A 12,500-nucleotide genomic window follows, 5' to 3' on the forward strand; every position below is an offset into this window, starting at 1 on the left:
GTCATAGGATTGCAGTTTCAATTCCCATACTGGGTGTTGTGAGTGCCTATTGAGCAAAATCACCTAAAGCTCCACGAGGCTCTGGCAGGGGGTGGTGGCAATCCCTGCTGTACTCTTTCGCCACAACTTTCTCTCACTCTTTCTTCTGTTGGCCTACTCGATTAGCCAGCGGAGTGCCGTCATTTGAAGGCTAAAACAATGTGAAGCGCATTGTGACTAGCGATGTGCAGCAACGTCTGATAGCCTGGTCGGTACCGGTCATGGTGATATATATATATGGAAAGAGAGAGTACTTGAAGACAGAAAGTAGACTGATGGAAACAGTGTGGATAGGAGAAGAAATGCTGAAGTAATAATTCTAAGAAATTTAGAATATTTGGTAAAAAAAATAAAAAAATACAACATAATCCTTCATCTAAATCTAATGATTCAATCATTCAGAACTGGGTGTGTGTTTAGTGGGGAATAGCTAGTCACTAAAATACTTTCACATCATGTTTAACTTATTTGCATTCATTGCATGAGCTGTGAATATAGGGCGTCTATGTGGTCGCTAAACCTGTTAGAAATAGCAGCAAAATTTCCCTCAAGTCATCACCTTTTCCAACCAGTTATTGTCTTCATAAAGGATACATTGAATAATATGATCCAAGTTTCATTGCACAGATGAAAACAATGGGATGATCATGGTAGGAAAGTCTTTTGGTTATAGGTCAGCTTGATCAAGCCTGACCCGGAGCTAAACAACAAAAACAACAGCATAATACAATGTCTTATACATAAGATTCTATTCATGTTCTCCATTATAATATTCAGCACATACTATTTCTGTACCAGATATTGAGGCTTGTGGTTTAGGAGAGGTGGTCATGGTAAATAGATCACTAAAGAAAACAGGTCTTATTGCTATGCAATGAATGCAACACCAGAAGAATTTAAGTGAAATTTTTCAAGAACAATGGACTGGCATTTTAATTCCTCAGCCATTAACATTTCATAATGGTACTTTGCTCCACCATTGTGTGTGTGAGAGAGAGAGAGAGAAAGAGAAAGTGTGTGCATATGTATGCATGCATGCATGCATAGATGTATGTATCTATGAATGTGTTTGTATGTATATCTATGCATTTTTGTGTATTTATGTATGCTTGGATATATACATGTATGCGCATTTGTGTGTGTGTCTGTATGCATGTAAATATAAATATATATATATATACATACATACATTCATGGATGTGTGTATATATCTGTGCACTCATGCATATATATGTATGGTTTGTATGTATGTATGTATGCTTGTATATATGCGTGCATGCATATCAACATGAAGCTCCAAGGAAACTTTTCAACAGCAAGATAAGACTACCACTAAACTTTGGGTTTATGAATAGGAATAATTAGAGAAACTTTGAGATTAATGATAAAGACTTTTTTGAAGTTGCAATTAATGAAACATTAAGAATGAATAGGTGGATCAATATTTTGAATTTCACTGTTCAGCTTGCATGTGAAGATTTATTGTTTTCTACTCTAGGCACAAGGCCCGAAATTTTTGGGGAGGGGACCAGTCGATTAGATCAACCCCAGTATGCAACTGGTACTTAATTTATCGAGGCCGAAAGGATGAAAGGTGGAATTTGAACTCAGAACGTAAAGATAGATGAAACACCACTAAGCATTTCGCCCGGTGTGCTAACGTTTCTGCCAGCTTGCTGCCAAATATACAGTACAATACTGTTTCTTATTTCTTTATTACCCACTAGGGGCTAAACATAGAGGGGACAAAGAAGGACAGACAAAGGGATTAAGTCGACTACATCGACCGCAGTGCATAACTGGTACTTTATTTATCGACCCCGAAAAGATGTAAGGCAAAGTCGACCTCGGTGGAATTTGAACTCAGAACGTAATAGCAAACGAAATACCGCTAAGCATTTCGTCTGGCATGCTAACGTTTCTGCCAGCTTGCCACCTTGCATGCGATGATTTATTAATAGTGTGGCAGACATAGGCATGCATCAGCAAATAATTCATTTGTTGATTTCTATAAGTAAGATTCATCACCCATTTAGGTTCATTGACCCAGGAGTGACTTAATCGAGGAGGTTGAAACACCACAGTATCTCAAAGTCCCCATATGTCAGTGAAACAAGTGTTTGTATCAAGAACGGGCAACCGTTTTGAGAAGCAGGCCTCATGAGACACGGCTCATCAACAGGCAGGCCACACTTCTAAAAAGATTCAAAGTAATTTTGCATTAACCCTTTAGTATTTAAACCGGCCATATCCGGCCAAAATAGTTAATCTGTTTTATGTTCAAACTGACCAGATCCAGGCTCTCACACCTACCCTACAATGTTATTCTACATTAAGTAATTATACCATCAAGATCTTGAAGATATGAGATAATGCATAATTAATTCAAATCAATGGGAATCAACAGGCATTATGTTTGATTGAATAATCTGAACACGAAAGGGTTAAGTTATGCCATTCAGAAAGTCCTGTGGTCTGCAGTCTATCCATAACTAGTGTAGATGGTTATGATGGTGGTAGTGGTGGTGATGGTGTAGGTGTTGGTAGCAGTGGCTTTGATGGTGGTGATGGTGCTGGCTTAGATGATGGTGGTGGTGGCGGCGGTTTGAGTTGGTGATGTGCTGCTTGTGTAGATCAGGCATGTGCAACCGTTTTCAAGGTTGCAGTTTATATCCTGACTTTTCCAAGATCCTTAGTGATAGAAATGAAGTGATACAGCTTCAAGAAGGAACAGATAAACTGGACTGCTAATTCAAACAAAACAGAGACAGAACTTACCACAAACACATTTAATGGGTTTATAAATATATATATATATCCATTCCTTTGTTTTAAAGAAAATTTATACACCCCATTTCACTTAAGATCAGTGTTTCTTAACACGTGCAGTAGTGCTCCCTTGGAAGTGTCACCAGTTCACAAGAGGGACAGCAAATCAAAAGGGCACAAAGGAAGCACTGAGTGTTTAGAGGGGCTGTGATTTTTCTGAGAAATAAAATATTTAAACCAAGTACAATACACAGATCTTATACACATTTTCAGAAAAATCTTTATTGGGATTAAAAAAACGAATGTAACATTTTGTTATCAGTGATCAGTAAACATAAATGATGATGAGGCAAATTCCACTATAATTTCATTATGTACATCCTCACCTTCTTCAACATTTTCCATAAAAATTTAACACTGGGTACACTAGGTCAGACAAATATCTAAAATGAGGTACATGCTGGGTTTGGAAGGAATAAGATAATATGAATAGACCATTGTGCAAAATCAGCTTCTGTTTAATTCTTATTTCATTTTTTATTTTTGTAAAACATGATTCAGTGAAAGGGACCACAAGATATGAAGGGTGAGGAATCACAGTCCCTTTAGACTAGTGATTCTCAACCAGGGTCCATAAATGATTTTTGGGAGGGTTCATGCAGGCAAAGTAGAAAATTGGGCATCCACAGTAGTATTTTACTGGTCCATGAAAAATTTTGCTTTTATATGTATTTATTGCAATAGACAGCTAGGTTTCTTTTTCAAATGTTTTACATCTTATTTAATAATAATAAAAATAATAATAATAATAATGATGATGATAATAATAATAATCCTTTCTACTCAAGGCACAAGGCCTGAAATTTGGAAGGAGAGGACAAATAAATTGCTTTGGCCACACTACTCAACTAGTGCTTATTTTATCGACCCCAAAAAGGATGAAATGCAAATTTGACCTTGGTAGCTTTTGAACTTAGAATTTAAAGCTGAAGGAAATGCTGTGAAGTGTGTGCTAACAATCTGCCCCCTTAAAAAAAAAAATAATAATAATAATTCTTTCTACTATAAGTACAAGGCCTGAAATTTTGGGAGATGGGTGGGGGCTAGTCAATTACATCAACTTCAGTGCTAAATTGGTACTTATTTTATCCACTCTGAAAGGATGAAAGGCAAAGTTAACTTCGGTGGAATTTGAACTCAGAATATAAGGATGAACAAAATGCCGCTAAGCATTTTGCCCAGTCTGCTAATGATTCTGCCAGCTCACTGCCTTAATAATAATAGTTTGTTATTTCTATAACTAAACTCTGCATTATGGCCATAAAATTACACATAAAAGTGAATTGGAACTGCAAAAGGAAGGCGAGAAGTAAAAGAATTGGACTGGATTACGAAGAATGGGGTGGGTAGTGAGGAATGAGAGTAGCAGAGGGTCATAAAAGAGAGAGAGAGAGAGAGGAGAATAAGGAAAAAAAGAAACCTAAAGTGGAATGGTGCATAATTCTTACTTACGAGGAGGCCTGAATGCTAAAAATACAAAGAAAGGAAGAATCTTGTGAAATATATTGATTACAATCTTCGTTTTTTGGAAGACAAAAGAGAGAAATAATTTAAGATGTAGGGGAAGATAAAAAGAATGCACGTGTTAAATGTTAAGAGATATTCGGTAACATGTAAGAAAGATATATATATATAAAATAATAATAATAATGATAATAATAATAATAAATATAATAATAATAATAATAATAATAATAATAATAATGATGATGATTGCTACAGCAAATATTCTGCTCAATACCACAGATTTGCTTGTCAGTTGTTTGACCTTAACCAGTTGAGCATGTCCCTTAGTGGCTGACGATATGTGCATCTCTGATCACGAACAGAAGTAGTGGGGGAGCATCATAGCCATGTGTTGAGAAGGATTCTTTGGGGTTTGAATAATTCACCTCTGGAAACATGGGTGTTTCGTTCAACGTCCTTAAATAACCCTTATTCAGGGACCTTTTGAGCGGGATGGGTTACTCAATCTGAAGAAAATTCTAACTGGGCTCCACCTGCAAGGTCATGTGCTGTTTATCTTGATATGAGATCACCATGTCGCGCACATATGGTTGTGATGCATGTGCCTGGTGTACCCTTATCAGACGGGTAGTCATGATGGGTATATTGGGCTTCGTATATTTTACCCCAGTGTCACTTTGATGGCATGCACTGCTCTCTCACTCAATAATAATAATAATAATAATAATAATTGGTTCAAATTTGGTACAAAGTCAACAATTTTAGGGTGAGAGGATAAGTTAATTACCCTAGTGCTTAACTGGCACTTATTTTATCTACCCTGGAAAGCTAAAAGACAAAGTCAACCTTGATGGAATTTGAACTTAGAATGTAAGAAACCAAAAGAATTGCCACTTAGCATTCTGTCCAATGACCTAATGATTCTGCCAGCAACAGCAACAACAATAATAATAATAAAAAAAAAAATAATAAGCTGCAACATAACCAATCAGATATCACTCTCCTATGGTAAGTGTCCAAAGAATGGAGCTTCATCAATGTAGCTATACCTGCAGGCTAGAATATTGCAATGATGGAGAATGAGAAAATCCTGAAGTACCAAGACCTAGCATTGGAAGTGAAATGTGTCCATAGAGCTTCAGAAGTGAGTGCAGCACTTATTGTGATCAGTGCACATGTCATCATCTCAAAGAAAGCAATATACTGGCATCAAATGCTGCAAATACCAAACTTCATAAGCAGTACTCAGTTGGCAGTAATACTTGGAACAGTGCAATTGAGAAAAATATTGCATCTTTAAGCTGTGGAATGGAGCTGAAATGTGATATAGATAACTCAAATCTATGATACATGAAAAGTCAGTTTGAATCTTGTTTGCTTGCTTGCAATGTTACCCAGCCAAACTGCCGCATAATGGGAAAAATACTATGAATTAAGTTTACCTTGAAATGTGAAAACGAACAGAATAAAACAAGGTTCATGTAAATTGGACAAATAGTTTATGGGATATTAGAGGTTTTCGGGTATAAATACCCGAAACAGTGCATAATGGAAAATTATTCTGAAAATAATGTTAATCCTGAAAGGCAAGAAATAGCAGCTAAATCTTTCCTTTTCTGGGGAAAGAGCCGTATGTGAAATAACCTGGAAAAGAAAAAAAAAACCCACGAAGCAAAACGCCATTGCTGGGAAACTCAGAGTTGTTTGTTTTTTTTTGCTTTTTCCATGCTAACATGGGTTGGATAAAAACTGATATGAGGTAGTATTTTCTGGCTAGATTTCCAAAGTAAAGGATATTTATATTTTGTCACCATTGGTCTTCAAAAGCACTGAGCAGCACATACATACATACATACATATGCACGCATACACAAAACAGGCATCCATACAGTTTCTGTCTAACAATTCCACTCCTAAGAAATCAGTCTTTAAGAGGTTAATGTAGAAGACACTTGCTCAAGATGTCATATAATGGGATCTAACAAAAAACCCCAAATGGTCAGGAAACAACCATAAAGCCATGCCTGCTCCAACATGTGCATGTATCTGCATTCTAAGATTAATGTAAACTGACTTACATATGAAGGTCGAGTAGCCCATCCCGCTCAAAAGGTCCCTGAATAAGGATTGTTTAAGGATGTTGATCGAACCACCCATGTTTCCAAAGGTGAATTATCCAAACCTCCAAGAGTTCCTTTCAACACATAGCTATGATGCTCCCCCACTACTTCTGCTCGTATAATAATAATAATAATAATAATATAATAATAATAATTATTATTATTATTCAAACCCAGTAAATGTTTTGCACTGAAATACATTCTTCTTGTACTTGCGAAATATCTATTCATGTATCTATCCATCTATATATATATATCTACCTACCAATATACACATACACACATAGACACACATATTCATTAAGAACTAGCAAAGAATGTGATTAATTTAAGCTTTGTGCAATGCTAACTGTTTCCGCTTGGCTTACAGATAATACAATAAAATAACCTCATTTAAAATACAGAAGCAGAGAGAACTTCTAACTAAAGCAGCCTATTCTTATCGCATTCTCAAAAAAGCTCTAGAATAGCCAGCAGGTTCTAGAAGTTTTCATGCCAACCCCCTTTTTCTGGTATCATCTTCTAATTATTTTTATCTGGAACAATATTCTGGTGGCCAAACATTTCACTTAAAAATAAACTGGCCGGTGGCATGATACTTGATAAATTACTTGAATCTTGGCCATTTATTTTTATCACTTTTATATAAAATTCACATAGCAACTGACACTGGAGTTGCTGTCTCACAGAGAATGGTGGGAGTGTGGGGAGGTGGGGCGGGCGGGCAAGCAGGAGAAATCAATATGTGATCAAAACAATTTTATTATAGAACATCAAAATCCAATGGTACTGAACCAGTTATGGAGAAGATAAAAAAAAAAAAAAATCTCTACTATGACAATTTTCTATAGAAAGGTGCTACGCTAAAACAACAGCGTAGGCAGAGGCATGACTGCGTGGATAAAGAGTACACTTTGTTACCAAGGGGTCATGACTTCTAGTTCATTGCATGGTACCTTGGGCAAGCATTGTCTACACATAGCCTCTGACCAACCAATTGAGAGTGAAATTGGCGGGCAGAAACGTTAGCACGCTGGGCAAAATGCTTAAACGAAATTGAATCAAAATCTTTTATGAAAATTTCATATGAATTTATGTACCCAATACATGCTTAATAAGAACCATGTTATTTTACTAAGTTTTTCATTATTTTCAAAATGAATTCAAAGTCAATGTCTTCCAGCAGAATATGGTAAGGAAAAGGTGGAACTTGATGACCCAGTAGAGCTAATCTCAATAAAAAGTTATTTAACCAAGTAAAATCTTGGTTAACAGTGTTTAACAGTGATAATAAGAATCTGCTTCAAAGGCTTTCAGTAGAGCTGAACTACACTAAGTCAGAGCTTCTCATTTCACGGAAATTAGAATTACCATCATCAAAATGATTGATTCTGTACAGAGATATATATGAAAGAGAAAGATGGAGAGGAAAAGAGAAGTAGAGAGAGAAAGAGAGAAAGGAAGTGAAGAGGATTTAAAGTATACAGTCTTGTAAGATATAGCCTAACATTCTTGGCAAGACACCATGGTGATCAGAATGCCCGATTTCTAATTTCATTAGATGTTGTCAGACTCTTGTCAACAAAATAGTGGAGGTTGATTAATCTGGAATCAGAACTACATAAATAATGATGGTATAAATTATTGAGGGCTTAAACTGATTTACATATGAGAGAAGTGTTTTTATTGAGAACTTGGCGTACAGCCCTAAAGATTCAGTATGCAACAAAACTGTGTGTCAGTGTGTCTCATGTTTTGGCTGTGTGGTTAAAAAGTTTGCTTTCAAACCACGTGGTTTCGAGGCATTTTTGAAGATGAGTGGAATAAAAACTCCTTTACTTGAAAAATAGGAAAGAGTTAGTGACAGAAATGCATCTGGCTATAAAACGATAGCCAAATGGTTGTTGAAATGATGATGATGTCTGTCAGTAAAGTGTTGTTTTTTACTCATTTCATCATTAGAAGCCTTATATAGTATAGGAGCACTCCGTCAGTTGTGACGATGAGGGTCCCTGCTGATACGATCAACGGAACAGCTTGCTCGTGATATTAACGTGCAAGTGGCTGAGCACTCCACAGACATGTGTACCCTTAACGTAGTTCTCGGGGAGATTCAGCGTGACACAGAGAGTGTGACAAGGCTGGCCCTTTGAAATACAGGTACAAGAGAAACAGGAAGAAAGAGCGAGAGAAAGTTGTGGTGAAAGAGCACAGCAGGGATCACCACCATCCCTGCCGGAGCCTCGTGGAGCTTTTAGGTGTTTTCGCTCAATAAACACTCACAACGCCCGGTCTGGGAATCGAAAGCGCGATCCTCCGACCGCGAGTCCGCTGCCCTAACCACTGGGCCATTGCGTCTCCTTATACAATTTACACCCATGTAATTAGCTAAGTAAATTAGCCAAGGCAAAGGGAGATAAATTACTTCTAATGCCCAAAGAAACTAAAATATCCTTACAGGTTTAAGATGTAGACAACAATGAAGTAGACAACACAAAATATATGAATTAAAAAATACATGTATTGTTTAGTCAGGAAACAAAACCTAAGGGTTAGCAACAGGAAAGGCACCCAATTGTAGAAAATCAGCTTCAATCTAACCAATGCAAGCATGGAAAAATGAATATTAAAACATTGATGATTATAATAGTTTCATAAGGTCCTGATAGACTGAAGGGGCCACGATTAAGATAAGGGGACATTTCTTGAGTTTGAATAGATTCATGTAAAACTTTGCATAAATGTGCCATGGCAGCATGTGGAAATAGTGACATGGGGGGAAAATGGGCCCAGAATATTGCTATTTTTAATGAAATGCACGAATGTCACACATTCATTCAGCTTTCACTAAAAATCTCCAGAATTTGCCTATATTAGGAATACATATGACTATATTAGGAATACACACATATTCTCTCTCTCTCTCTCATACATATACACACGTGTATCATATGCATGCACACATATCTGATGTGCATACATTCCATAAATAAACTATGTTATGAATGTTACACAAATACATACTAGCAACACAAAATTCATTTCATACGATCATGCACAAAGACACACACACAAACAGAGATGCTTAAAAGAGAGAGAGAGAGAGAAAGAGAGAGAGAAGAGAGAGAGAGAGAGAGAGAGAGAGAGGTGGGAAGGGAGGGAGAGGGAAAAAGTAAGAGAAAGGGAGAGAAGGAGAAGTAAAGTTGAAAGCTGGTTTTGAGAAATGTATAAATCCTTTTCTTTCTCTCTATCTATCTACCTACCTAACTACACACACACACACACACACACACATAGTAAGAGAGAGAGGGAGAGAGAGAGAGGGAGGGAGAGAGAGAGAGAGAGCAGTGTGTGTGTACATATAATCTTGTATCCTATACAGGTTTCATTTAATAATGATCGTTGCAATATAGTTTCTACCTCATCTCCACAACAGTTCTATCTCTGAAAGATAAGAGAATTTAGAAGCTTATTTCCTGCTGGCTTCTCAGGTTAGTTCTAGCAATGTGTGTGTGTGTATGCATGAGTGAGTGCATGCATGTGTGTGTGTGTGTGTGTGTGTGTGCATGTGTGTGTAAAGTACCAACTTGTCTAAACATGTCTACGTGTTTATGCTTATACACATTCATCTGTGTCTTATTTATGTATATGAAAACTGTTTGTATGTTTGTATATATGTATGCACCTGTTTATGTCTGGGTGTGTATGCATGTATGTATGTTTACATTCTGTCCACACACAAATTGACCGTGAAGAGTCTAGAATGCATTTCCTAATAACATAAATCTATAAAATGGCTCCAAATTCACACACAGACACACACAAACATGTGTGTATAAGTGAGAGAGAGAGAGTTAATTTGTGAGGGAGCATGGTGGTTGAGCTTTTATTTATACGAGTTGTACGAATAAATGCATATATCCCTCTCTCTTTCGGAGAGGCACTGAGCAGCTATACGCACACATACACACACGGCAGTAACCTCCACCTACCGAATTCAATCACAAAGCTCCGGTCGGCTCAGGACTATAGTGGAAGACACCTACCCAAAGTGCCACGCAGTGGGACTGAACCCGAAACCATATAGCTAGGAAGCAAGCTCCCTAACCACACAGCCATACATGTGTGAAATGCATGTGAGCATGCATAGATGTGCATTTGTATGAGTGAACATATGAATGCATGTGTGTGTTTTTAAGTAATCATACTGAAAGGTAATAACAAATAACAGAGTAAATGGTGAGCTGTGTCATTCATGCCTTTCCCAAACATTGGCATATTCTCAAGTAAGAAACAAAGAGTAGGCTGTGGACTTAAGTTTTAATTCATCATATTAACCCTTTCATTACTGAAACCGGCTCTGGCTCTGTAGTACAAATGTCTTGTTTTCATAAGTTCTGAATTAAAATCTTCCACCAAACCTTAGTCACAATTTATGCTCCGAAAACTAGCTTAATCATAACTAAGTTATTTTACTAAATTCTGTGTCATATTTAAAGTAATTGAAAGAAACACGGAGCATCTCAACAAAAATACAGTAACGAAAGGGTTAAGAATCAACCTTTTTGTTATCATATCGAAGTGGATATACACTGCTTTTGTTTCAATTAATGTCATCGTTAAATTGGTATAGGGTAGTGAGCTGGTAGAACCGTTAAGACACCAGGCAAAATACTTAGCAGCATTTTATCTGGCTTAATGTTCTGAGTTCAAATTCCGTCGAGGTTGACTCTACCTTCCATCCTTTCGGGGTTGATAAAATAAGTACCAATTGAGTACTGGGGGGAAATGTAATTGAGTTATCCCCACTGCCCACCAAAGTGCTGGCCTTGTGCCAAATTTGGAAACCATTATTAAATAGGTACTTGTAGCAAAGACTAACATGAAATTTTGATGGATGACTAATTTAGATCACTTCAAAACAGGAAATAAGTATCTGCAATGATACAGGCATTCACAGGCCGTTTATTATTGAAAGGGTTAAAACGTTGTTTCAATCTTGCAAAAATTACTCAGAGTAGCCCAAAATACATCTTTAGTATCAGATCTAAAAAAAAAAAGTATTTGTGGAGTAGCTCAAATGGTAAAACAACAGATCAAATGTCATGTTGTATTTAATTAGTGATTAGCTTTTTACATCCTCAGTTCAAATCAAGCCACGATCAACTTTATACTTTATCTTACAAGGGGGTTAATTAAGTAAATACAAATTTCGGTTTAATCAATACTTCTAATTAAATGCTGCTAATATCTAAAACCAAGTCTTTAAAAAGATCAATGCTATTAATAATTAGTGGATAAGACAGTGCAAGAGGTAAGTCTATGTGTGTGCAATATTGTTTTAATTACTTGAGGAAGACGTTCAATATATTTAAATTGTTAAAGCTTTTGACAGACGCATGATCATCACAAAGCCTCCTTAACTCTCCTTTTAAATCTGAATTTCTTTTTTTTTATTTTTGTGTGTGTGTATCTGAATAATGAAAATGTACATGTTTCATACAATAGATAAAAATGTAAGATAAAAAGTGTAAGGCTAGTATTTGAAAAATAAAATTGTTTCACATAGTAGACATACATTTATCATCCTATATGTACCCTTTTTATGTACCCTTTTTTTTTTTATTGCTATTTTCGGATTTCCCTTCTTTCTCCAAGGCTATAGAAATGTGGAAGGAAAAGAAAAGCGGCTATGCTGAGTGGGAGAAAGAGAGTGTGTGGTTACAAAGCATAGAAATGTGGATTAGAAAGAGGGAGAGAGCCAGCAGTTAGCCAGCAAGTGAGACGAGCAGTCATGGAAGCAGAACAGTGAAGAGAAAATGGAGTATGGTTTGATGCAGAAGGATTAAAAATGAATAAAAGGAGATAGAAATAAACCCTGCTACTTGTTACAATTACTATTATAACTTACATTGATCACAATTTGCGGATTGTATAGTTAGATAAACTGACTCCAGTCCTTTGCTGGTACCTATTCTATATAGACATCAAGGAGATTTGAACACAAATCAAAAACAGACAACCAAATACAGATGCCATGCTAAA

At 36.5% G+C, this 12,500-nt stretch overlaps 1 protein-coding gene across 8 annotated transcripts in view; it reads right to left on the minus strand.

Annotated features, from left to right (window-relative positions):
- The window catches only part of LOC115216527 (microtubule-associated serine/threonine-protein kinase 3), a 266,227-nt gene that overhangs the window by 104,070 nt on the left and 149,657 nt on the right, over positions 1-12,500 (minus strand). For 7 of the 8 annotated variants that reach the window (XM_029785977.2, XM_036506331.1, XM_036506333.1 and 4 more), the window contains exon 8: positions 4,321-4,335. The exons of the other annotated variant lie outside the window; for it this stretch is intronic. In XM_029785977.2, the coding sequence (XP_029641837.1) occupies positions 4,321-4,335 (15 nt within the window). The remainder of the gene's footprint in view (positions 1-4,320; positions 4,336-12,500) is intronic. 8 annotated transcript variants of the gene reach the window in all.

This window comes from Octopus sinensis, linkage group LG10 (genome assembly GCF_006345805.1).
Source record: "Octopus sinensis linkage group LG10, ASM634580v1, whole genome shotgun sequence".
Taxonomy (NCBI): domain Eukaryota; kingdom Metazoa; phylum Mollusca; class Cephalopoda; order Octopoda; family Octopodidae; genus Octopus; species Octopus sinensis.